Here is a 27,974-nt window from a genome sequence, read left to right as displayed (position 1 = left end):
TATTATTTAACATTTAAATTGGTTTCTACGCATACTTTAAAGTCTTCAAAGGAGTCCGTTTTATCATGTTGCGTGCGGTCTTGAGTCAGCTGGATATGTGGTTGGCATGCAGAGAGAGCCGCGGGGTGGTTGATTCACTGCGCTGCCAGGTATGAGCTCTGTCAGTGTGTTGGCTGTCTCAGTGATGTACAGTGAATCTCTCCAACATGAGTTCATGAGAGGCCGAGACGCATGATGTTTGTGCTGAACTACTCCTACAGCTACCAGTATTCGTAGGGATCCACTGATGTATAATCACGGCCACGTGTTTCACATTGGTTTTGTGATGCCTAAATGTTCACTGATGTTAACTTTACAGTTAATCTTAATGAAGGCTTCTTTGTTTCTTTTGTACAAAAGAGGAAATAAATTACACAGAAACAACAAAATTAACAAAATTTTAACATTGGCATCAGCACAGAATTTAACCATCATGCATATATCGCTGTAACAATATTTTTTACCTGCAGATTATTTACTTAGTGTTTAAAATATAAGAGAATATTGTAAATGTGTGTTAAAGTTATTGATGACCAATAAATCTTACAATATGTGATTAAAAACACTGCAAAACATTCCTTGACATAGATTAGGAACTTTCATCTATATGAACCTAATGGTTGCTGTAATGTTCAAAATAGTATTTTTTTTTTTGTTACAAATAAAGCAGAAAGTAATAGCATCTGTATAGCCAACATATATCGTTGCACTGTTAAACATTGTCGCATAATTACAGCTTTTTGTCGTATCGTGAAAGCCAAACTGTAGTTTTGAACATCTTAAAGTGTATTCAGAAGGTGAGCAAATATTCAAAACCCAAAGATAAAAGGTTTATATTAAGTCATACATTTTATTTATTTGATCTAAATGGATACATAGTGTATGGGTTTACACACTCACCTAACAAGCAAAAGATCGCTGGTTATGTCCTGGGAGTAGATATGAATCACTTGAAAAGGCCATAAATCAGGAAGGGTGTGTGAAAAAATCCAAATATGCTGAGCTATCCAGTAGGGGTGGGCGATATAAACGATATACGATAGAAACGATATAAATTTGGCCAACGATAGAGATTTTGACTATACTGCTCTATCGCGATAGCATATGTTGATGATGTCACCAAGCTGCGCCTGTTTTGGTCAAAAGCATCACAGTGGCTACAACCATTATCATCTGCAAATTATGCCGAGAGTCATAGCAAAGAGATGAAGCACTTTTGAAATATGGGGAAAGCCAAAAACTCTGCACAACCAGAATTCATACATAAGGTACACTCTCGATTTTTGAGAAAATTAAAGGATTTTAAGTGTGCCTTATAGTGTGGAAAATACGTTATACAGAAGAAAAGAATATATCGCGATATATATCGTTACCGCACATGCTTCAAATTATATCGCGATATGAATTTTAGGCCATATCGCCCAGCCCTACTATCCAGTGGGATATCATAGCCACTAATATCTGCTAATATGATAAATTTCTTATTAACTCATTCACTGCCATTGACGTCTATAGCCGTCAATGGCAGTGAATGAGTCAATGGGTTTAACTCATTCACTGCCAATGGCTGGCAGTGAATGAGTTAAGGTGGTTGTTGAGTAATTTTCTGTCAATTCATTCATTGACTTACTGACACATTAATGCCGTAGTTGTTTTACTTATGAATTGCATCTTAAAAAAGCAGCCATCACTTCTAAATTGTCAGTTGTACAAAAGTGTATGAGAAAATACCCAAAGCCTTTAAAACACACATATAGTTGACATATATAGGAACTGTTAAACATACTGTTTGGACAGAACATTTAATAACCAGTGCTTGTGGACACTGCATCAAATATGAGACAAAGGGAGAACACATCACTGTACCAGCTCTTTATTAAACACCTGTGTCAAACCTGTCTGATATGATGTGAAAGACATTTACATGTGCTTGAAGCGGAAACATTTAAAGCCGTCCCTGTTTATATTTAGGTGGTGCTTGCTGGCAGTATTTGCTTTTATGTTTGCGGAGTCTGTGTGAATGTTTTGATTGTGTAAGATTAACTGTACTATCCCCTAAGGGAAGTTGCCTATTCCCATGTGAGACAATATCAGGCTTTATCTTCGTTCTTTTGTACAGTAAGACTGGTTGATACTAGTGTCACAAGCTTTCACCTGCTTTAGTGCATTTCTGTCACTGACTGCTATGTTTGCATACCTCTGTTGATAAAGTTGTGCCGTTAGATCAAGTTAAATTTTAAGCCGCCGCTATACTCAGGCACAGCGAATAGGTAATTACCGGCAGGTATTTATCAACCATGCTCAAACCTGTCTTATACACTGTTAATGGCAAATTGAGAAAACAAACAAGGCTTTTAGTGCATAATGAAAGTTGTGTTTTTCATACTTTAAAAATTGACATTGACATTAAATGGAAAACCAAAGAAGTAGAAATGTTGCTAATGGCTCAGTCACACTAGAATTAAAATAGGACCGCAACCTCCTCCTTGTGCACATTTGGTGACCGATTCGAAGTACTTGCAGCAGCTAATTGATCTCTGACAGACTGAGCATGAAACACCTTCAACCTCGATTGCTTTTAAGGTAATTGCAAAGGTCGCTTAGTGGGAGGCAACCTGTCTCCAGAGAATCCTGGCCCAACTCATACTAACTGCAATCACTCACAGGTGGATTGGCAAATGTTATAATTGTCTGGTTTAACAGACAGGTTGCTTGCACATTGCAGTCGATCTCCGTCTGCTCCAGTGAGCATAACTCATCTGCAACGTTTCTTTGCAACAGAGGACTTGACGCAACTGGTTGCCAACTGGTTGTTGTCTTGTTATAGTCATATATAAAAGCAAGGTTAAGACACAGTGCCTGTGTCTTTTTGCAGTTATATCATCACAATTTTTGAATTTCTTTTTCACATCTGTGAGGTTATGGCTAGACTCTGAATTAACGTAGTTAACATGAGTTTGCATGTTCTCCTTCTCCCTGTGTGGGTTCTCTCAAAGTACTCCGGCGTCCTCCCACAGTCTAGAGATATGACTGCATGTTAGGTTAATTGGTGATTGTGACTTGTCAAAAGGTGTGATTGCAAGTGTGAAGGGTTGTTTTGTCTCTGTGTTAGCCCTTGAACAGACTGGCGAGCTGTCCAGGGTGTAGCCTGCTTCTTGCCCTGTGACAGCTGGGATAGGCTCTGCCATGACCCTGAATTGGATAAGTGGAAGAAGATGGATGGAATGATCAGTGAGAGTCAAAGTTGGAAGCAATAGGATACATCTTAACCTTTTTTCATGACATGGCATGCACTACCTCCATGTGGGTGCAGCTGTAGCTGTGGAGAGAGAGAACCCAGCAGGATAGCAGTGCGAGTAGCAAAGCAATATTGTCTAAAGATTTTTTTCTTAGGCACTTTTGTGGCAAGATTTTACTAAATAGGTTTGACAGGTCGCTAATAGATGATGACAAAGTCACTAATTAGAAACAGTTAGGTGACCTGAAGGTGATCATCGCTTCTGAGAGGTGAGAGAGATGTCATGTACCCAATCCAGAAGTTGAAAACACAATATTTACACAACAACACAATATCCAAACAGTTGAATATTTGAGTGAATCCCTAATTATTTGATCAACTGTTGGGGTTTTCTGGAGCCCATAATGTCTACCTTTAAATTGGTAGACATTTAACTACGTATAGAGGGGCATCTAGTTTAATAATAAGTTTTAGCACAAGTAGAGCAGAAACCTCCACCCACTAATTTACCACCCTGGGTTTGTTTCTTCACATCAGGCATTATCCTTACATCTGCAGACAGCTGGCTTAGTGGTGTTAGCTCTAGCACTGATTCAACTAAGTGTGATCTCCAGTTTAGTCTGGTTGCTCCATTTCTCATAAACAAATAACACTTTGTCAGCAAGCATAAACTGATGTGCAGTCATCAGTTAACAGTAAAGCAGAAATCAGCAAGTCCTTAAGAAGGGGGAGCTTGCAAACGTTTTTGCTTCGGATTCCTCCTCTGTTGTAGAGACCGAGAGGTGACAAGGGCCAGTAATGTTCGGCCATCATATTCTTAGAAGTTCCTGTTCTCTGCTGGGCTTTACCTTCCCTTCAGTCAGCTTTCCGCTCTCCTGCTTAGCTTGCCAGTCACGACTCAGCGCCTGTCTGAAGTTGAGCAGATGCCAAAGCTTGTTTGATTCCAGGAGCCTTTGAATTATTGGCAGTTATTTGTTGTTGTGATATGATGGAAACGATAAGGAAGAATGTGGAGGCTTGTGATGTTTTCTGGAGGGTTTATATAAACCTTGCCCATGAAATATACATTTAGAGAAACTCTGAAATGCAGTAAAATTGGTTTACTTAGTCTGATTGTTTTAAGATGTGTAGGTCCTAAAGTAACTGAGCAAGAGAATGACCAGATCTTTGAGGCTAATGCTTATTAACTTGGCTACAGTCCCTTGCAGATTTCATAGAACAGTGCCATGCGCAGCTGATGTAATTTCTTTGAGTCTGCTGCAGTGATATGAATGGAGCCAAAATGCGGTCCACATTGTTCTCGATCATACAGTATGACTGGGGTGGAAGGAAGTTCAGGGACTAAGTTCTCTGATCCAAATCCTCGGGTTGCGGTCTCAGCCTGTGGGCAGTCCAGTGGTCTTGGCATGTCATGAAAGCTCAGAGTTGCTCATTGTTAAAAAGACTGAGGGCTTAAACAGCAGTAGAGCGCTTTCCTCTATTTCACTAGAGTGACATTAAATATATGACACACATGCTCTGAAAACACTGCCAGTAGTGGGATTAGTGGTCATGTGTCTTTATTTAAAATGTCAGGGAACTTGTGACTGAGAAAAGCACTCTCCTCCACCTCATGGCTCCTGTTTTACAATTGTAAATGTAATGCAGCACAGTAGGCATTTGTGTGGTGCAGAGTAATGTTAACACGTAGCTTGTGTTCGTGCATTGGAGCACAGTGGTGCCTAGCCCTAAGCCAGCTTTGCAAAGTAGCTTTGCACTTATATCTATCCATTAATAGATAATAGACAAAGATCTTATTTGTAGTTAAATGTTAAAAATAATAATAGGTTGGCCATTTAACCATTATTATTATATTAAAAGAGGCAGCGCTGGTGGAGTCAAACTCTGCTGAGGAACATGTCTGAGTTATTACTGGTAATGTGACCATGCCTCCCAATAGGATACCCCAGAATGTGGTTTACATGCATTTTCCAGTTCAATAAAACGCATATAGACTGACTGGGCAAAAGCCCACGAAAGCCCACAGACCTGGTACAATCAAGATCTCTACTCTCTTTTGCAGATGATATGGTTCTGTTAACGTCATTGGCTGATGACCTATAGCTTGCATTGAAGCTGTATGCTTCTGAGTGTGAGGTGGGTGGGCCTCAAGTGGAGGAACTCAACTATTTTGGGTTCTTTTTCACAAGACCTGGATGTACTGACGCAAGTATCACGGGAAGAGGCATGAGGGTGACTGACAGATTAAGACAGTCTGTAGTGTTGTGGATGCTGTTGTGGTGAAGATCGAGCTGTGAGTGGTGGACTTGAGCTTCCTGAAAACCTTATCTGAGATCTTTTTTGGAGATATGATCTGGAGCTCGGTTATTTAGAAGTGGCTTCAAGATAGTCTTGGTAGAGATGGGCTGCACTTGGTTGCATTTTTTAAAAAATCACTTCCTGGGTGTCTCATTTGGACCCTTTGCACTTGTATGTGCAGTGTGTCAAAACAGTGACATGTCAACTTGAATTTCATTTAGGGATGAGGACAAAGTTGCATGGAGCAAAATGTAATCTGTGGGGCAGATGATAACCAAGGCTGCATAGCTTTGGCCCAACACTGTGCTATATGCCAACATGGGCCTAGTAAGATGGTTTGTGCTGAATGCTTTTCCTTAGATGTTACAGTGGAACTCACCAGTGCAGGTGGGCTGGGTGTGTGGGTGGGTGGGCAGACAGCATAGACACCCGAATTTGTGAATGCGATAACTCAAGAACAGGGTGATGTGGATTTTGGAAATTGATACCCTTGGTGCATTTACTAAAAATTTCAGTGATGTCAAGGTCAACGTAAGAGGTCAAATTTAGAGAAAATCTTGTGAATTCGATAACTGAAGAAGGAAGTCACTTAGGACTTTCAAATTGATACCATAGGTGCAGGTACTAAAAATCTTGGACGAGTTTGAATATCAGTGACCTTGGAGTCAAGGTCAAGATCAGGGTCAAGTTTTCTGAAAATCACCTAAGATTTTCAAATGTATAGGTGCATCTACTGTGACACTGCAGGGTAGCAATGGTGGCCATCAGTATTTGTTTATTTTTGTTAAACAGGTGATGTTTCTGCTATATCTGTAATTTCCTCACTTGTATACATGTCTCTGTGTGTAGTAAAATTGTTTCTGATATCTCAAGAATATCACCTCAAGGTACATGTTTTATTTATGATAAAATAAACAGTACCACTCCGCTTTCTTCACAGGAAATTGCCCTACAGTATAGTGGAATTTACTTTAAAAAGAGGCAATAGCTGTGTAAAAATTATGTTCACTCAAACTCACTGTAGATTATTCACTGTAAAGAATCAAACTGAACGGGCACTATGGAGAACCCTGCTCTTGTCAGACTGCACCTGTTTATCCTGTGTCTGGATTTGTGTACACACAACATTTGCATTGAAAGCATTTGTGTGTCTCAGTTTGATGAGCACAGGATGGGGGCTGGATGCCGTTGGCAGTCACCTGTGTTGTTGTGTGTTGTGGTTCACCCTGTCTAATTGGTGGAACCTCTCTGTGTGTGTGTGTGTGTGTGTACGCGTGGGTGCGTGTGTGTGTGGACTTAGATGCACGGGCCCATCCCAACACGTCTGGCCCTGCAGCTGCAGCAGAGCTAATTTTAGCCCAGGATGTGCGTACGCCTCAGTTCCCCTTTGCCTGGCCTATGAGAGATGAGGGGAGAGAATGAGGGAGAAATGGCAGCCAATTTTTCACTTTCTCTACCTCTCCTATTATTCACACCTGTATTTTTTTTCTTTCTATTAATATCTGCCTGCTATATATATATATTTCATCTGTTAAAGAAGTAGGTAGTTGTGACTCTGTCCACGTGTCCGAGGGGTAGCGGTATTGATTTGCACAGGAGCACATTGATCTTTTAGTCATTGTTGCCTGCTTCTTAGTGACCTTTACTCACCAAAATGTCCTTTTGGTCAGTTAGTGTCCCGCAGAGGCGTGTGTTTACCTGTCTGCCCCTCTCTCTTCAAACTGTATGTGGCTATCATTCTGTGCAGACTGGGGAAAAGGGCTTTAGGTTGTTTTTTTGTTTTTTTTTAACTATAAATAAACTTATTCCATTCCTGAGTGGACAGCCTACTCTGCAGGTGAGTGGCAGGCTGGAGTTACAGTGGGTATAGGCACAGGGAGATTATACCAGATTGCCCCACCATAGTCAGGTATTAGAGTTAATCCACCTACCAAGGGAAAATGTCTGGATAAAGTCTGTGATGATAATAATGAGCACCAACGAGGAACATTTTAGTCATCTGGTAACGTCAGTGATTTGAATTTTGCTGCATGTTAATGGGCAAGGTTGTGACTGATCATTCTCTTTGCACAGTATTAGTACAAAAATAGCCTAACTTGAAACACGTAGTACGTTGACGACCTAAAAATAGGCAAAACAGTTCTTATAGATCATTGTATTCATCCAGTCCATCTATCTTAAGGGAAATTATCTCAGAGGAAAAAATACTCCCTGTACCAGCTTTGTCTGAGATGTGTGTAAATGTTTAGTCTAAACCAGCTATCCGGTTGTTCAGTGATGACACGACGAATCCTACTTCCGGGCCTAAAGTAGTCTGCGTTTAATATGGCTTTTGTGTTGTTAACATGTTTAATGTTATGTATTTTCTTCTATTTGATCTCAAAAAGCTCCTAAAACAGTCAGTGATCACTGTTGACCTCCCTCGGCTTTTATTACCGCTAATCATTTATTTAAGCTCAGTTTTTAAAACCTTAGGATGTAACTACAGCCCAGCCCATGCAGCAGTATATGAATGACTAACCTCCTATTGTGGATGGATTATCTCAGTTGTTCTCCTGGCTGACGTTTGGTCCTTTTACAGCATCCTGCCATGCGATTACATTTGTTCCTGACCACCGAGAACACTCACGTTAACTTTTATCGAGTGGAAAAAAAGTTAGCTTGTTTATATTATGCTAACATAGCTGTGTCGCTAGCGGTCACGTAGCACATCATTATATACCAGCTAGCCAAACTTCAGTAACCCTACAAACGTCACTGCTGTTTAGTTTTCTGTCTTCATTTATGCTGGAAGTGATAACAGAGCTGTACGTTTGAATTTGTTTCCAAAACCCCGCAGTCAGGACATGCTATATTGTATTTAGATAGAAGCTTATAAGGGCGACCGTGGCTCAGGGGGTTGGGAATCGCATCTGTAACCGGAAGGTCGCCGGTTCGATCCCTGGGCTCTCTGTCCTGGTCGTTGTGTCCCTGGGCAAGACACTTTACCCTACTTGCCTACTGGTGTTGGCCAGAGGGGCCGATGGCGCGATATGGCAGCCTCGCTTCTGTCAGTCTGCCCCAGGGCAGCTGTGGCTACAACTGTAGCTTGCCTCCACCAGTGTATGAATGTGAGAGTGAATGAATAGTGGTATTGTAAAGCGCTTTGGGTGCCTTGAAAAGCGCTATATAAATCCAATCCATTATTATTATTATTATTAAGCTAGCTAGCTAACTCCCTGCTAACTTCTAACTCCGTTAAATGTCATAAATTCCGTTTTCATGGATGCCTGGATGTTAAACTCAATTGTTACACCTGGTAGAGCAGAACGCTGATCATTTTATTAAAGATGAAAGACTTTAGACAGTTTTTCAACTCTCAGTAAGCCCATAGTGATCGTTTGATATATGGACCTGCAGCTGAGTTTAGGTCCAGACACGGCTAGTGACGTCAGACTGAACAACCGGATTAAGCCTCTCTAGACTATCTTTACAAAACTATATAATGGTACTAGAGTATAATTGGAGTTGATTGGAGAATATCTGTTTGTACTGATGGTCGAAACATAGACTGTATTTGACTCTGGGTTCTGACTTTCTTGCTAAACAGATTTTTAAAGCAAAGGAAATGTACACAACAGAGATCATTAAACGGTCGCTGGTAATGATGTCATTTGTTATGGTCATAGCGAGCAAACTTGAAGGCAAAAGGATGGCGTTAGAAGGGGGCCAAACTGCAGGGAGAGACAGCTTGCTCAGGTTCAATAATTCATGGCTGACTGAGCTAAGCTGACCTTGAAACGTCCCCAGTGTTGGACTGTTGAAACCTGGCCCAGCTCATTTAGGGCAGAGAAGTTGAAACAAGTACTCATATGTGTGCAGCCTCCGTTTAGGGAATTTTTTTCTTGTCCCCCATTTTTTGGGGGATGTGTCACTATTTCTCACATAGCATTTATGACTTTGGTTCACATGTGTTCTTGACTTTGATTATGTTTCATATCAAGTTTTACTTCACTTTTAGGATGAGTAGAGGTGTTGTTGTTTTTTTTTTTTGTTTTTTTTATATGACGAAAAGAAATGCACCCTTGCCATGAGAAATAAGTTTTAGTGTCATAAAGTGAAATAGGTAATGCAAAAAACTCAATTACACCTACCTCTTCATGAGTATCAAGAATTTGATTAGATTAGATTACAACAGAGTGAAAGCAAACAGTAATCCCAATTTGCTCTTGCCTGATAACTTACCTGTGCAAATATTAAAATGGCAAACAGCCTGTAAGCATGAGCTCGCCTCCTTTACCATATTTCCCATAGATACATTTGCATGTGCATCAGCAAAGGCGTTTTAAAAACGAATCATTATTAAATAATACCATTTAGAAATTTCTCCTCTTTGTGACAGATAAATCATTGAGCAGTAGTATTAGCTGCCTCTTAAGCGAGTCCACCAAATGGACTCTAACATCTTAGCCTACAGTTGGGAATTATAATCTTTTTTCTGCTTTGCTCTTGATGGGTTCAGTGTACCAAAGGAGTTCCCTACCTACTGTGGCGTGATCCTGTGGCTCACAGATCTCCTCAGCAGAATAAAGACTATTAACTCCAGCTGCATTTCAACAAGCTATAGCTGAAGTCTAACTTTCAGATGAGATCCTCTCTGGAGAAGCAGCTGCTTGATATCAAAGTCTGCCATAATTGTGGGAGTGAGCCAGCTTAAACCCAACTGTAATCCAAATAGCTGCCAAAGTTGGAGCAAGGGGAGTTGCCCACTTGTAGGTTGATGGTGGCATAATCAAAATGTTAATGACTCACCAAAAATACTTGGAAGGCTGTTGGTATTTGGTGTTGGGAAACACTGCTTTGCTTGCTGAAGTTATCCGGTCGTTAAGTCTGACGTCACTAGCCGTGTCTGGGCCTAAACTCAGCTGCAGGTCCATATATCAAACGATCACTATGGGCTTACTGAGAGTTGAAAAACTGTCTAAAGTCTTTCATCTTTAATAAAATGATCAGCGTTCTGCTCTACCAGGTGTAACAATTGAGTTTAACATCCAGGCATCCATGAAAACGGAATTTATGACATTTAACAGAGTTAGAAGTTAGCAGGAAGTTAGCTCGCTAGCTTCTATCTAAATACAGTATAGCATGTCTTGACTGCGGGGTTTTGGAAACAAATTAAAACGTACAGCTCTGTTATCACTTCCAGCATAAATGAAGACAGAAAACTAAACAGCAGTGACGTTTGTAAGGTTACTGAAGTTTGGCTAGCTGGTATATAATGATGTGCTACGTGACCGCTAGCGACACAGCTATGTTAGCATAATATAAACAAGCTAACTTTTTTCCCACTCGATAAAAGTTAACGTGAGTGTTCTCGGTGGTCAGGAACAAATGTAATCGCATGGCAGGATGCTGTAAAAGGACCAAACGTCAGCCAGGAGAACAACTGAGATAATCCATCCACAATAGGAGGTTAGTCATTCATATACTGCTGCATGGGCTGGGCTGTAGTTACATCCTAAGGTTTTAAAAACTGAGCTTAAATAAATGATTAGCGGTAATAAAAGCCGAGGGAGGTCAACAGTGATCACTGACTGTTTTAGGAGCTTTTTGAGATTAAATAGAAGAAAATACAAAACATTAAACATGTTAACAACACAAAAGCCATATTAAACGCAGACTACTTTAGGCCTGGAAGTAGGATTCGTCACGTCATCACTGAACGACCGGATAGTGACTGAAATCCGCTTTTCAAAATGGACACTGAATATTTGAATTACTGAACTTTGTGGGTGTTTATCAGTTTTGATTACAGCTGCTGGCTCATATTAAGTTGAAATGCTGGTGGTGTAGATGAAAGAAACTACTGGTGTGATCACAAACCACTTGTCACAGTATCTGCAGAACATGACTTACATTTTTGCCAGAGTGTTAGGACTTTGCAAGTTCTACTTAAAGGTACTGCACCCAGTTTTCACACTGCTGGCTAACGCTACTCGAACATTTGCATCTGTTGTGAAAACATTTCTGTTTCTCCTTTTTGTTGCAGATGGTTCTAAAGTCTGTTTTGAACCCTCACTTTCCAACATATGTTTGTTGCATGTGGTGAAAGATAAATTTGTAGCACATCTACCTTGACTTGGTTGTGAATTTATTTATTTATTTTTTTAATTTCCAAAAAAGTTGAAAAATTTTTCCTCGGCATGCTCATTGAAAAAGTCTGATTGTCTGATTGGGTCTGTTCATGACCGCTCGTCATTCAGGGATTCATTCAGCAGCAAAAACAACAAAGCTGCCATCACTTGCTAGAAAAAATAGAAACTGTGTCGCCAAAAAGTCCAAGCTGATTAGTTTATCTTTGTTTACACAAACAAGCATAGTTTGTTTCTGCTGTTGATTATAACCAGGACAGAATAACTGTAACGCTCTTGAGTGCTGATCTTGTCTCCCCTGCTCCGAGTGCAAAGAGTGGCTCTCTGTACCTTGTGTGGCTTTAACCTTGCGTTTGTTGACATTGGTTTAATAAGTCTCTCAGTCACGGAAACCTGTGTGATTCATCTGTCTGTAGTGAATGATGGCTATTGTACACACAGCTGCTAAGGCGTCAAGTTCCTAAGGTTGTGTGTTTTTTCATGTCACGCATTGTCGCCCATGTGTCTCCTGTTATTTTACTGACACAATCATCGGTTGTACAGTATATTGCCCATCAGTAAAACTCAAGTTTAAAGGGTTTACGTATTAAGACAGTAAGATAAACACAGATGGCACACATACTCATTACTTAATGTCATAAACGTGTTTGTCCATTAGGGTTGAACACGTCTCAGTGTTGCATCTGTTAGCCGTGTACGTCCATCCAGTCAGTACAGGAGAGGAGACGGCTCATGGCACACACAGCAGCTTTGACCCAGCATTTAAGATTATGTTGTTTTTGGATTTTACCAGCTTGACAGATTTTAAGATGGTTTTTTCATTTGAAAGCTTAGCCTATGGGCACAGTGTTTAGACTCAGAGATTCCAGGTTTCACAGAGTATGTCTGTGTGACTAGGCTACTCAGCTTTCTAAGTTGTAACAGGTGATGTGAATGAAATCACTCTTTCACCTTAATACTGTGAGGATTTTAATAAAATATTCTTCTGTTGAGACTAAACTCTTGCAATATTTTTATCAAATAGAGGAGGTTTTTGCTAGTTATATGGACACGCATGTTATTTCATCAGGTTACCATTTATCTTCATTATATCAGCGAATATAGTGAGATCACAAAAATGGCTAGCAAAAACGTATTTACAAATGTCACATAATTTCAACAACATACACATGAAGTAGTTGTAATGTTGCAGTTTGTTTTGAGGTCATCTAAAGTATATCATTTGTAAGGATGTGAGTTTTTTATATAGCTTTGGGGAATTAGTTTATATGCTGATTATCCTGGTACCCTAGGCAGTTTTATATAGTACGTTTCACCCAATTCAAAGCAATTTAAAAAAAAATATGTATTTATAGTCCCAAATCACAACAATAGTCTCCTAAAGGTGCTTTATCTTGTAAGCTAAAGACCCTACAATAATTATATAAACCAGACTGATTAACACGTCTAGGAGGAATTGAGGAACAGGCATTCAGACATGTATACATGCATATGCACACTACGATCATTATAGTAAGATTATTATAAATATTAAGAAAAAAGTCCTCAGACCATTTTTACAAATTCTGTACTCTAGTCTATTACACCGTAAACTGCAAAACTTTTTACATCCCAATCAATCTTAACTTGGTATCTTTAGCAAAACACATATCGTTAGCTTCATAGCATAAGTGCCTAAGTCATTGACTTAGTCAAATGACTTAGGCAATTATGCTATGAAGCTAACGATATAAGTTTGAATTTCAAAGCATCAGCGTTTAACTTAGTATAGCTTTACGGAGCCGCCCTCATGTCTGTAGCACTGTGCAATCTGACGACTGCTGTGAACCCTTGTGACTCCTTCCACATGCTAAAATGATGCAGGACTCCTTGCAGCTTCTGAGTTAGGGTAATAGGGGTAATGTATGTTGTTGAATTACAAGGCTGAACAACTTAAAACTGGGGTTTGGGGGGTTTGTTAGTTACATGAGAGTCGAGACTTCCACATGGCAGCTTTGCTCTCCAGTACTTAATGTCAGACATGCCTGAATTAACTTCTTTTTTTACTTTCCATTGAATAGCTGAGCTTTTAGTTTTTTATCAAATAAAAGTTCAAATAAAATGTTAACTTTTATTTGCCTCATTGCAAATTTACAGTGGAGCGTGTTGTGTGTTAACTGGTCTGTCTTGGAACAAAGTGCACAAATTACTTAGTGTAGTTTAATAGGTTGGTTAGTTGGCTTTGTTTTAGCTGTATGCACTGTTTAGCAGAGTGTTGAGCACAGGAATTGTGACACAAGATTGGAAGCGTTGTAAACAGGATGGGTTGGCACACTACTGATCCCTTGTGAGCCCCGCCAAAGGACAATGAGCAGGTCTTGCATAGAGGAAGAGCATTCCTTCAAGGAAAGTTTGCCTATTGTCATTGGCCGGGACCTCATTAGGTGCATGACATATTTAGCCAACAGTGACGGCTGGCTGGAGTGCACAGTTTACACGCAAATATGGGAATGAGATGGTTGGAGACGGGAGGAATCACCCAAGTAAGTGTCAGCTAATTTTGTGTTGTTGTAATTGGCTGGTTTAAAAGTTTTAAAGTTTGGAGGCCAGATTAATGCCTTGGGATTATGTCATGTTCTTCAAATATTCCTGAGCAGCTTGTGTGTTGGGTAGGGCCTGATAAAGTCCTTTCATGTTAATGAAAAAACTATTATAGACCCACCCTGGGGTTGAAGATACTGCGTTTTATACCATATAGAGTCAGTGAGACACAGTGATCACATTTAATGGGAACTATTCTAACTTCTGTTTCTAAAGAACTAATGATAAAATCTTTCAAACCTTATCTTTATATAACACGTTTCTGTCCTCGTACATGTAATCTACTTAGGTCACAGATTTTGTTTGTATTCTATTATTCAGTCCTTGTCCCTCTCTTTGATCTATTCACTCAACCCGGAGCCGCTGTTACCCTTAGATTTGATGAGTCATACAGAATGAATATACTCGATCTGGTGACGGAAAATAAACACCTTCTTTAGAGCTTACAATAGGTGGAGAGGGTACACACATCATCCCAGACAGATGGGACTGCCTTGGCTCTTAGTGATGAATTGCTAATGTAAGACTCGGTCAGATAAACACAAGGCTGTGTTCGAAATACTTAACAGCAAATGGGTCGCTCGGTGATGTGGCTCTTTCTGCTTCTCAGGGATCTGCAGAGGCCTTTTTGCGTGTCACTAAACAATGATTTATTTTGTCAAATGCAGTGAAATGTTATGGGTGTGGATCCTCAGGATGCATTTTTAGCAGGCGAGGACAACAAGTTGGCCAGCTGACTGTTGCTATGCAACAATAAGAGCTTGAAAATTTCCTTGTGCCGTGACTCAAAATAACCTTCAAAAGTACTAGAGAAAAATGCACACGGGTTTCCATTATGACACAGAAATGATTTTGCTTGTTGGTAATGCATCTCTCCATAGTAGAAATGTTTCTCACAATTGCTGTGTGTCTTTTAGTGAACTGTTGTAGCAACTGTCCCCCTGGTTTCCGTATCGTCAGCTGCTTTGTCCATTTTCATGACTGCATATTGAGTCATTTGAGTCACTTGAGTCATTTGCTGTTGCTCATTTTGGAGTTTATTTGCAATTACTACAAAGCATCAATCTTTAGAGCAGAAAAGATAAGTTGATGACTCAGTTTGCTGACATTTTTTGGACAAAATGGGTGTTTAACGTCACTCCTTGTGGATGTGCTTTTTTGTTTTCAGACGTGTCATAGACCAAACAGGCAATACACTGGAAAACAATTGACATGTTGATTAAAATGAATTGTTAACTGAATCTTATTTTTTTTGCCATAGATATTATAAAGGCGGTCGTAACCAAGGCGACCCTGGGTAGTTACGGATTAGGTATTTTGAAGCCATTAGTGTTTTGGTCAGCACCGTGGGCTATTTTGGAACTGTTACCATTTTATGAACAAAAGCCTAATTAGTGCTAGACAGCAGATTAATAAATACAAAATTTTAACTCATCAAAACTTCAGCAAAAACATCTTGTACAGTTTATATAAGGCAGCGGTAGGGCTGCTCGATTATGGCAAAAATGATAATCACGATTATTTTCACTGAAATTGAGATCACGATTATTTGACGATATTTATTTAACCCTTTAAGACCTACTATAGAACCAAGTCCACCAGAGCTTATATTATTTTTTTACATGCTGTAGTGCCATTTGTGGGAGCATTTCAAGTTGCTATACATCAATACAACTGTTATAGCCCATATTTTAATAATATGTATGCATTAAGTGCATAGTAATTACATAAATTGCAAAAAAGTGCAATAAACTACAAAAAAAATTGAAAATCGCTTTTGTTTTGTTTATATATATTTCTACTTGGAGAAATTTAAGAGGTTTATCCCTCAAAACTTTAAATACAATAAAGTTGCAAAAAATAGTTTCCCACCACAGGAAATTTATTTTGAGTGTCTTCATAGTTTTATTTTGGAGATACAGCAATTTTTATATACTGCAGGAAAAACGAAAAACAATCCTATGATGCAAATTTGCAAAGAAAACAGCATGTGCATCATTTCACTGTGGGAAGTGTTACGAACAGCTGATAGGAACGGCAAAGCGTGTTTCTGGAATATTATGTTTTTGTTCCTGCAAGCGCTTTTTATGCAATTTTTGCAAAGCTATATGTGGAACGAAACCGTGACCGAGGACAAGCTGATGGCATAAGATGTAAGTACAACTCCTCCGGTTTCATATGCAAAACAAATTATTGCGCTAGCTTACACGGTTCAGGTTCTACAGGGATTTAACAATAGTTACGCAAAACGGAGCGTGCAGCTCTGACCGGCTTTAAAGGGTTAACAATGACTTAAAAAAAATAATATAAAATAGTGTGCAACACCACTGAAGTTTTTTTTTTTTAAACTCTCTTTTCAACCAACATCAGTCACTCTCCAAATAACTTCTGCTTAGCTTTCCGAGCTTCCCTCGGGTCCTCTTAATCAGCGGTCTCCAACCTTTTTTGCGCCACGGACCGGTTTATGCCCAACAATATTTTCACGGACCGGCCTTTAAGGTGTCGCGGATAAATGAGGGAGGGGCTAATAATCGGCTCAGTCATTTTTAATGATCGTTGAAAGCCCAGATCGTAATCGTGATTAAAATTCGATTAATTGAGCAGCCCTAGGCAGCGGGCCTTATTATTTGTAGTATAATTTGATTATAATGCTGTAACAGCACAAAGATAGCTACAGCTCCTTCTGTGGGTGCACCTATGACAAGGTGGCCGTGCCTCTGGCCCCGGTATCCAAGAAGAGTTTTAAAATAAAGATTCACTCACTGTCAGGTTGTTGTAAAGGTGTTTATTATCCATAGAGACCAACCTCTCTTTGTACTAGGCTGTAAACATGCTTTTCAATTCTCTAAAAGTTAACATGACAGTCTGTGGGGATTGTCTCTCTCTTGGAGCCAGCCTCAAGTGGCCATTAGATTAACCCCGCAAGGTCGTCCCTGTTGTTTTATTTTTGCAAACCTTTAGTACCAGGTTTTATAATCATTTGGGCTGGCAGATTATTGAGCATATGAGTATTGGACTTGTGAGCTTGTGATTTGCAGAATATTTTCCTGTTATATTGATTGTTGGGTTTTTCTCTGTATGTATTATTGTAGGGTCTACCTTACAATATAAAGCGCCTTGAGGCGACTGTTGTTGTGATTTGGCGCTATATAAATAAAATTGAATTGAATTGTTGCTGCACAGCAAGAAGGTCCTGAGTTCAATTCCACCATAAGGCCGGGGTCTTTCTGTGTGGAGTTTGCATGTTCTCCCCGTGTTTGCATGGGTTCTCTCCGGGTACTCCGGCTTCCTCCCACAGTCCAAAGACATGCAGTTAGTGGGGATAGGTTAATTGGTCAATCTAAATTGCCCATAGGTGTGAATCTGTGAGTGAATGTGAGTGCGAATGGTTGTCTGTGTCTCTATGTGTTAGCCCTGCGACAGACTGGCGACCTGTCCAGGGTGTACCCCGCCTCTCGCCCTATGACAGCTGGGATGGGCTCCAGTACTCCCCGCGACCCTGGAAAGGATAAGCGGAAGCGAATGGATGGATGGATGAATTGAATTGTGACATCTGTAAAGCCATACACAGGTGTTTCTAAACAAAAGCAACTAAACTAAAAATTTAAGTGATAAAAATGGGGCTGTTTAAAGGTTGCTAACATTTCAGAAATTTCCATTCCTACATTGATTTATTCTGTGTCACCCCAAGTTACTTGCTTGACTGACTAGCATGTTGCTTACACTGCATCGTCTGTTTGGATGTCAGTTTCTAATGAGGATAGCACTAATGTTTAAATTTTTTTAAATTCTAGCCAATGCCAGCAAAGATGGGTCAAACACATTTATGAAATCTCTGGGGAAATTATGGATAGACACTGTTCACCATCATCGACGACAGTAATTTTAAACAGTACGACTGTAGTTAAATGTCTTGAGGATGATTCTCCTGTGATGGTGATTGATGGGTCTCTTCTTTTCTTGTTGTTGCAGGTGACCCTCAGTGAGTGACAGATGTGTGACACTGTGGAGAACCATTTGCATCTCCCAGCGGAGATTTGAGTTCTGGGACACTGAGGTAAGTGCATAGATGTATACTGCATTATGTTGTTCACATTGTTTGTAGTGTTGATATTCATGACCGTCTTGTTCATTGCTCGTTTCTTGATCATTTTCTGCTTATTTTCTTTGAAAACCATTTTAACATTGCGGTGCTAAAGACATACGAAGGAGAACAAATGCTGGCACACATCATGTTGCGTTGTATCCAACCTCTGACTTACAGCGATATAATCTAAATTATGTTTGTGAAAACGAAGAGTTATTATTTGGGAATATTTACCAGTGGCTGAAAAGGACTTGACTATTGTTCCCATGGTAACTGACAAGCTTGCCTCAGCGACTCTGCGATAGTTTGACAAGCCGGAGGAAACAAATGAGTCAGCCTCATAAAGAGCCGAACAAGCTGACTAAAAGAGAGCCTTTCAATTCACAGACTCGGATTTAAGAAGTGCGCACACACACACGCGCGCGCGCGCGCACACACACACACACACACACACACACACAAAATTCCACCAGTTCATCTCATCATCTGCTCAGCTCCTGCAGCCCTGCAGCAAATCAGATATCTTTCTCCTTTGAGCCTGTTTTGTAACATTGTCAAGCTTATCTGCAGCACCCTGAGATTTGTGCATTAAAGTTTAGCCTCTGGATGTGGATGTTCTGCTTCTACACGTCTGTCTGCAGTTCATTTTTAAAATAAAGACTGAGAGGTACAGTTGGAGGAAGACATGTTGTAAGCTGTGAAACTCTTTGACCAGTGTGCAAACAAATGATATCTGTATTAATAAGTAGCCAGACGAAACTTTATTTAAATTGTTTATTGTCAACAAAAGTCACATGATTGGGAATGATCTGTAACTCTCAGGTTACGGACAAGTTACAGACAGGTTACAGGTAGTGAAGTAATTAAGTATTGCATAAAAACATTTGAATTAAGGAGAGTTGATTACAGATCATTTGCTTTCTTAGCATTGATTAATGCTATCAAGGTCATTCCATAGAAAATCCACTTGTGCATCTAACCTGACCCGCTTATTAAATTTTTCTCAAAGGGCCATGTGAGAAACTGAGACTACTGTGGAAGACTGCACCATAGAGCTGGGCGATATGAGATTTTTTCATATCACGATGTTTTTTTCATTTCAGGCGATAACGATATCTATCACGATATAAGCCAAATAACTATATTTGTAAGATTTAAATGTGCCGTTGCTCACAAGTAAAATGTGAAATAATCAGCAGCTTGTTTTTAAATATTTATTTCCCATAATAAGTTCAACAGGGTAGATGTACTTAAGGAACATGAGACTTTTTCAGATAAATAAAGGCAAATATTGCAAACTACACAAAAGGCAGCCGCTAAAGCGTTTAAGTTTCAAAATAGAACAAATGAAACAGACTAAATTGTCAATTCCACTTAGAAATAAAGTATTAATTCTAAAAATAAATCTTAGTTTGTTTTACAGAAGAACAGACAAAACTGACTAACTTTTGTCAATATCAAATAAACTGAGAACTAAAAGGAAATTCTCAATCTCTCCTTGTTGTATAGCTTAGCTTTTCAAACAGTTGTAACAGTTACTTTAGTCTGACAAAAGCCGAATGAAAAATTAGCGCTTCCAGTCAGAGACTGAGGCTACGTCCACACGTACACGGGTATTTTTGAAAACGGAGATTTTCCGTTTTCGTTTTGAAAAATAATCCCGTCCACACAAAGGCAGAAATGAAGGAAAACGCTGCTATGAACATGCCAAAGCAGCAGGTGGCGCTAGATTCCTAACCGTGCCGAAATGTTGGCCAATCAGAAGTCTAGAAGCCTCGGTGGGAAAAAGTAAACAAAGCTGGGGCATAGAAGCAGAACAGAGTCGTATGTGTGGAGGGACAGTAACTGTGTGTATATGTAAGCATTTAAACACTGCAGAGAGTAGAATTAACAGTAACAGTATTGTAGAAATTCATTTCACCGAAACAATAACGTGGCGCACAGTGTGACGCATGCACCAGTTTATTGTATTTCCAGACTTGCTTTCGGCACAATTTACAGTGCACGCTACTCTGTTTTTTGTCAGACTTGAAATAGCCGAAATACCTTCACACTACGGAACTTCTATGGCTCTTCCGTTCGACAATCTCTCCGGCATTGGAACCATCATCTGTTTTCTCTTCGGTCACGCTCGGTTGATTTTTCTAGTCGGCACACTCATTTCCTCCATTACCCGCTGGCTGCTTCCCAAACAAACACACGTGCGGCTTGGCACTTGTGCTGTACGTAACAAGTCACGCGACGTGACGCTGCGGCTGTGATTGGTTCGGCTCTGCGCTACTGAATTTGGATCGGCTGACCTTTTTTTTTTTTTTTAAGAGGACAAGAGTGGCGAGGTCTATCGCGATAGCTTAATTTCTCTATCGAGTAAAAGTTATATACATATCGTTATCGTTCTATCGCCCAGCTCTACTGCACCAATAATCTAAACTCAATTCTGCGAAGTCTTCATTTTATTTCTTTATAAGCCAATTGGTGGGACCCTCCAAAACATGTGAGCCCTAGGGAAAATTAATTGCCCATTTTTCATTTGTTAAACAATTGGTGCTCTCTTTGCAGTTTGTTTCTAAATTGCCTGATTAGCTTGTGAAAATTTTCTTTTGGCACAAGTTGTTCCTTGTACCTAATTTACTAAACTTTAAAGGGGAACATCCTATTCCTTGTGATTAGTGTCAGTAGTTCTCATCTGCAGCTCTATTGATCCTGAGACCCTCTGTGAACCTTCACATTTTAAGTATTTAAAAAAAACAAACGGCAACAACTAATTCAGGACCTAGAGATTCATCAGTGTCCACACTGGTGTTTAGATGTTCTATATAACAGTTTTTCTTTCTATTTCACAGCAATAAGCTACATTTGTGGCTATTAAAATGTAAAAGTATGAAGATGAGCTTGGTATCAAAATGTAGATTTAAAAAAGAGAAGCTCAACTGAGAGCTTTTCCACATTTGATTCATTTTATCCAGCTATTGGTGTCTGTATCTGTTGGCAGGAAGAACACAGTTTTGTTTTTATTTATATTTTATTTAAACTGTGCAGAATGGTCTAAATTAAAAAAAAAAAAAAAAAAGCATGTACATTCAAACAGGCCTTAGAGTTTGTGCCCATTTTCTGGCCTGGAAGGATTCGAGTTTAACGAATAAGATTAAACAGGGGTTTCACAGCAGTATGGCTTACTGTCAGTGTGAGCAGTGGGACTGTGCACATGTAGTCTTACAATGTTTCAGGCTTACAAGATAAAAGCAGTTTTTTGCTAAATCTAGTTGTCTGACAAAGTCATTTTTATGCATATTTCCAAATTTGCCCACACGCAGCTGTTGAATCTAAAGAGTACTGTGTGCCGTAACTGCCTGCATAATCTCTGTTTTTATGAACTTTTTCAGTTCTGTTAACTTGCACATTTTAGAGTGTTATCTCAGTACACTGACCCAGATGCAGCTGTAATGAGTTTATTTGCAACTCTCTGCTATCACATGTCGCATTCTGTGGGGGCACGTTTTTGTGACAAGGCAGGAGCAGAAGACCGAGCGATTGAGAGTGTGGTCAGCACCATACACGTGTATAAATGGAGACGGCAATGGTGTCACTTAATGTGTTACTGTGTTGGAGTGTGTTAGTGTTTTGGGTATATTTACGTTGGCCAGAAGTCACCATATTTAGACCACATGACACATTTAAACGTATCTATCAGCAAGTTAGTGGTAAGCAACAGCAAAAAAAAGAAAATACTGAAACCACACCTTCACCAAAACTGAGGCACAAACCTATTGCATGGGCTGAAATTTATAAGATATCTGCATTCAAATGCTGTAAAAGACTCCAGGGGTCAAGTTCACTGACCACGAATTAAGTGGGGAAAAGCCAAACAAATGCTGAATGCCTGACAAATAAATAAACCTCTATATTGTTAGGAAGGGAGAAAAACATTTTACTGTTTAGTGTACGTGAGTGAAGTAACACCCCCCACCCCCCACCCCCACGCCCAGTGCTTAATTTAGAATCTGCATTTTTGTGCCAGTAAGAGGCATAACACCGCAAAATTGCTGGCCCCACAGCTAGAATCACTGACATAAGTCACTTTGGGAGTGACTGCTGTGAGAAATTCACAGATAATTCACAGATGCAGTACAGATTCTTCCCAGCATGATTTTCCTCGTCATTTAAATTTTGCCAATTTCCACTGAGCACCTTTCGGTTTTTCACTCCCACAGAAATGTGGGTTCGTTTTCAAAAGGCACCAGGGCAAAACAGACAGCGCTCTAGCACCAGAGGTTGGTGGAAGGAGACGTCAGTGAGTTTTTAGAAAGGTTCAGTGTCCTCGAAGTAACAAGATCATTAAAGAAGACTCAGAGGTTTTTCCTAGAAAAAGCACTGGGCCGAGCTGATGTTATGTTAAATGTTGAGTCATATTCGCAGAAAGTCTGACCACAGCTCAGCCAGTAAATAGGTTTTACAAGACCTAATAAGCAATGTGAATTTTGTTTTTAGTTTAAAAAAAGTCTTTCTACTAAAATACAATTAAAGAACCATTAAAGTGGATGTGGACGTGAAAGAGCACAGCATCTTTAACTTAATGTTACAGTGTATCTTTGGGTTGTGAGAGTAGTCAGACTAATTGTCATTCTTGTTAAGCAATAATTCTTCTTAGGCTACGTTCACACTGTAGGCGAAAGCACATCAAATCCGACTTTTTTGACCCTATGCGACCCATATCCGATCATGACAGTGTGAACAGCACAAATCCGATATTTTCAAATCCGATCTGGGTCACTTTCGTATGTGGTACTGAATCCAATACATATCTGATGTTTTAGAAAGCGACTGCTGTTTGAACGGTCATGTCGCATTAAATCCATCTTTTACGTCACTGACACAAGACAGACACCAATTATCAGCGCCAGAGAAGCGCCCGAAAAGACATCGCGAACGCTTCCTGGCCATCCCGTGTAGATGTTAGTGAAACTGTGGGGAGACAGCGTTGGAGAAACGTGAACATTTTATTTGTATTGTATAATCTGCAGATTATTTGTAGTGTGAACAAGCAGACCAAAAAATCGGATTTGATCAAAAAATCGGAATTGAGCTTTAGGACCTGCAGTGTGAACGTAGCCTTAGTAGCTTTCCTAAAGGTTAGTGATGGTAAATTAATCCTGGTAGTCTTTGGTGAAGGGCATTGGTGTCAAATCAAGAGAGAGGATGGCCTTGATTTTAAGCTGCAGAGTGCATCTGCTGTTACATAAGTATTGTTTATTTCTGTCACTGTGGCAGCTTGGCACACTGGGTCCATGCAACATCACCTTCAGTGTGTATCCAAACTGTCACTGCCTGTGACTGTTCACCACCTCTCACTCAGCCAATCCACACACACACACACACACACACACACACAGTTCCTCTCCCTTGCTGAGACACACGTCTCGTTCATAGCAAATCTTTTCACAGGATAAATAATGAGAATATATTTTCCATGGGGTGAGTTCTGTAGGAGAAATGGCTTTGCACAGTTTGCTGAAGTTAATTTTAGCTGCTGGAAATGGAGAAGAGAACCAAGGATAACTGTGCGGCCGAAGCCGAAGATGCTATCCCATTACTCATTTCTCTTTATGAATTACAAGCTAGAAAATGTCCTGTTTGTAAATGTTAAAAACCCTCGCCATTTTTAACCACCATATCGTTCTGCTCTGTGACGTTCTTTGACGTTACAAATATATGAAAGAAGACATGAGCTCGTCATCTATGATTTGAATTGTAGCGTGAAAGCTCAAAGGAATTCCTGTGGTGGTTCATGTTTGCAGTGACAGGTACTAGCTCCGAGCTGACTTGTTACATAACATTGTAATGAGGATAAGAACAGCATGCTGCTGATTTTATATGTTGCCGCTTGTGTTAACTGGAACTGATGTGCACTTAGCGTCACTGTGTTTCATGTTTGATTGTTTATTTCAAAACCCATGAGATTTAATGTTGTCTTTCAGAATGATTTTTTTTTTTTTGCTGTTGCTGGGTTATAATCACAGGCCAAGGTAAATGGTTTCTGGGGTACTGCCTTTGCACTGTACAGAGTTTTTTTTTTTTTTTTTTTTTTTTTTTTTTTTTTTCCCCCCCCTGCATATAAAATCAAATGTTGGCACACACCAGAGAGCTTTTGACCTGACACCAAAGGAAAATCACCAGTGTGTAGTACACAACTAGTTGGTTAGTTATGTTGAGCTTAAATGAAGAGTTCCGTGTCATTAAAGTAGCTCTCTTTTTATCTGGCCGATTTAGGTTACACTGAAGATTTAACCTGGTTAGAAGCTGGTTATGTGGTAACACTTCCAGAAAAAAATGACATTCATTTTCTAGTGAAAAATACAAATGTCCTATTAAATACATATGAACATGAGTTGCCTGAAAGAGCTTTTGTTTTTGACCTTCATTATCACTGAAAAATCTAAATCTAAATGTTAGCTGTTATCGAGAAACAGATGGGACTTTGTTTAATAAGGAAGCCCAAAAAGCACCAAGCACAGCTTTTACTAAGCCTGGTTTTTATTGGGCTTAGTCACAGCTTGGATATTTTCATACTTATGTGGAGTACATACACTTGCCTGTTCTGTATTTGAAATCTTTGGGAAGTTTTGTTGTGTTGTTTATTGCCTTAAGACATTGTAAACTACATATTTTTTTTATGTTATCTTCTTTAGTAAGCACCTTGAGGTTATGTGTAATGAAAGGTTCCTTGTAAATAAAATTGACATTGCTGTCTTCATTCTCCTCCTGTGTTTTCCTTTCTCCCTTCCCATTACTGTACCCACCACCTTCCTCTGCCTCTGTTTGTCCACCAGGCAGCCAAAGGGGGGGGTGTCTCTGAGGAAGATGCTGGGCTCAGAACGCAGTGTTGTCGAAGAATGGCTCTCAGAATTCAAGGTAAAGGCCCTCGATTGCGCTACTCTCATTCATGAGTCATAACTATGAAATCTACTCCTGGAGGCTATTTTTTTTCTCTCTCTTTTTTTTTTTCGAGAGAGGAACCGCGTACTGTGTGTGTAACAGCTGTGGCGAAGAGTGTTGAGAGTAAAAACTGTGTGCATCTGTCATCTCGTTAACATTTCAGTCCTTTGTAAATTCTAATTAAATGTAGTGAACGCTAGCAAGAACAGTGGCTAGCTTAGGTCAACTCGGGCCTATCGTCAGCTGTGTTTAATCAGCATAACCTCTCTGTACTACACAAAATGTACTGTGCATAGTTTGTTCTTTGAACTCACAAGCAAAGTAGCTGCTTATATCTGCTTCATCATGTTTTCACATACATTTTTATTTTCCTTTTTTTTTTTTTGATGCATATAAATTATGGGATTATTCAGCTTTCAGTAATCAGTTAGCTTTTATATAAGAACAGTGCAAGAGTTGCTGTTCCAGCCTCATGTCCTCATGTTCTTGTAAATGCTAGTAGATACTGAAAGCAATTTCACATACTCATTAATTGTGAAGCGCTAACAATAGTTTTTCTGTGTTTGCAGTTTCTCAATGTATTGCACAGTGCCGCTTGTCATTTCCAGTATAGATTTAAGCTCAGCTGCATTGTCAGCTATTAGTGACAAAAGGCTAATATTATCTCAACAATTGATTTTTTTTTTTTTTAACAATACAAATAGCAAATCTAAAAGGCTAAAGACTACAATAGCAGGCTAGCAAGCGTCTCATTATTTTTTTCATTCATATTCTTGTAATGAAAAAATAGCTTTAAAAATATCACAGTGGCATGGAAAATATACACAAATGACCCCACTCAGTAAAATTTGGGTTAAGATAGTTTGGCTAGTAGGCAATGCAAATGATTTTTTTTTGGGGGGGGGTGCTGGTATTTGTAGTGTTTCAGTTGAAGTAGTTAGTTGACTGTAATTAATTAATAATAAATGTTGCTTCACTCTTGGTGTTCCAGACTAGTTTAAAAAAGTGTTTATGTCACTTTTCTTTCTCATTCTGTGAAGAAGGAATGGGTTCCTTTAAGCACTGTGGTTTGTACAGTGCATTAAACCGTTATGACACGGCCACAAAGTTTCTGTCACCTTAGCAATCATAAATCTGATGCAAAAGTCTGTTCAGCACATTTACAAAACAGAAAAGTGCAAAGGTGATGACGAGCTAAAAAGAAGGAAATAATGTGCAGTACATTAAGAGGAATGGAAAAAGACAGCAGAAAACTAGAGAAAGGAGGAAAGATGAGAATAGAATGGTATGACTCATGGTGGTGCAGACCAGGCACATTGTGTTCTGCCCTCAAAATGATCATACTCTCACGCTGAGAGGCTATAGCTGCCGTCTGTCATCTACAAAACACGATCTTGACCATTTGAAGGATTTCACCCCAGGATGTTCTGAGGATGTCAGACATCATCAATCTGTTAGGTTCAGAGTTATTTTATCAAAAAGCTATGCTTTCCTAAAAGTTTTCTTTTCTTACTTCACCTACCACATTGTCAAACTCATCGACTGGGGAAGTCAATCTTTTCAAGTCTTTTTTTGATGCTTCCATTTTTAATCAAGGGACTTCTTACATGTCACAGCATGCTGACACACAGTTAAGTCACTGTGTGCTGTGAAACAATTGAATACAGGATGTAGAATTACACACAGTCTTTACTTGTTCTCTAGTTTTGTGGCTAGACGTAGAAGTTGTTTGCATCACTCAACAGTCCTTTGTGTCTCCTTGCTTTAGTCCTTACCAGAAACCCACATCCCCAGCTACGCCGGCAGCCTTCATCTAAAGAAGTCCTTGGTCCCAGCTCTCTACAGAGTCATCCAGGACCCCAACAACGAGGTAATACACGGAGGACGCGCACATGCAGACGGATGGTTTTTAGCTCAAGGAAATGTGCTGCTTGTGAGTCATGATGTTGTTTCTGTTGGCACTGAGCAAAAAAACTTGACACACAGCCGTGTCTGCAGGGCGTACATGCACACCGCAACACACTCTGCTGTTGTGTATGATGGAAGGCACAATGGCGGTGCCGTCTGCGTTGCCTGTGAGACGGTACACTGTGTTCCCTGTATGCAGTGCTTTGCCTAACAAACTAAAGCGTCCGCAGCCAAAGCTGGAAAAGACGCAGTCACCGCAGTGCCCAAGCACCTCAATATCTTTTTCTTACTAAGCAGATGTTTCTTGCACCTGCACAGCTAGACCGGTGTTTTGTACTTTAAAGGGACCTAATGACACAGTTTCTAAGCAAAGGCCTGAGGTACTCAATGAGAGAGGACTTTAATTTGGCTCTAATGACACACTTGGTGCCTCCAGTTCTTTCTGGCCCCGTTTTCACCTCGATTTCACGGTCGAATTTGAGTGTCAAGCAACTAGGGATCTAACTTCCATTAGTGCTGTCAGTCTGGCTGCACAATCCCATTAATGATGACACAAGTGATTGAGGAGTGCATGCATGTCTGTGTGTGAGAGATAAAGTAGGGGAGAGTGTAATGTGCTTGAATTTTGCATGTTTTTTTGTTGCTGTTGTTTTTTGTTGTCAAGCTGAGGACATGAAGGGCAAATGCCTTGCCAAGTTCTTTGCCGCCTTTTTCCCCAGTCAGCCATGTACAACACACTTACACAGTCGTGCTGTGTGGG

The 27,974-nt window shown here is 39.8% G+C and overlaps 1 protein-coding gene across 3 annotated transcripts in view; it reads left to right on the top strand.

The window, feature by feature from the left end:
• LOC147311715 (hyccin 2) overlaps nt 1-27,974 on the top strand; it is a 51,785-nt gene that overhangs the window by 2,517 nt on the left and 21,294 nt on the right. For all 3 annotated transcript variants that reach the window (XM_086267786.1, XM_086267785.1, XM_086267787.1), the window contains exons 2-4: nt 18,259-18,343; nt 25,201-25,282; nt 27,075-27,176. In XM_086267786.1, coding sequence (XP_086123912.1) covers nt 25,232-25,282; nt 27,075-27,176 — 153 coding nt within the window. In that variant the 5' untranslated portion in view covers nt 18,259-18,343; nt 25,201-25,231. The remainder of the gene's footprint in view (nt 1-18,258; nt 18,344-25,200; nt 25,283-27,074; nt 27,177-27,974) is intronic.

Source organism: Aulonocara sp. 'chitande type north' Nkhata Bay, linkage group LG16 (assembly GCF_057382095.1).
Source record: "Aulonocara sp. 'chitande type north' Nkhata Bay isolate Kocher_YH1m ecotype deep benthic linkage group LG16, A_spYH_male_GT1.1, whole genome shotgun sequence".
NCBI classification, from domain to species: Eukaryota; Metazoa; Chordata; class Actinopteri; order Cichliformes; family Cichlidae; genus Aulonocara; species Aulonocara sp. 'chitande type north' Nkhata Bay.
This window is presented reverse-complemented; position numbering and strand designations above follow the sequence as displayed.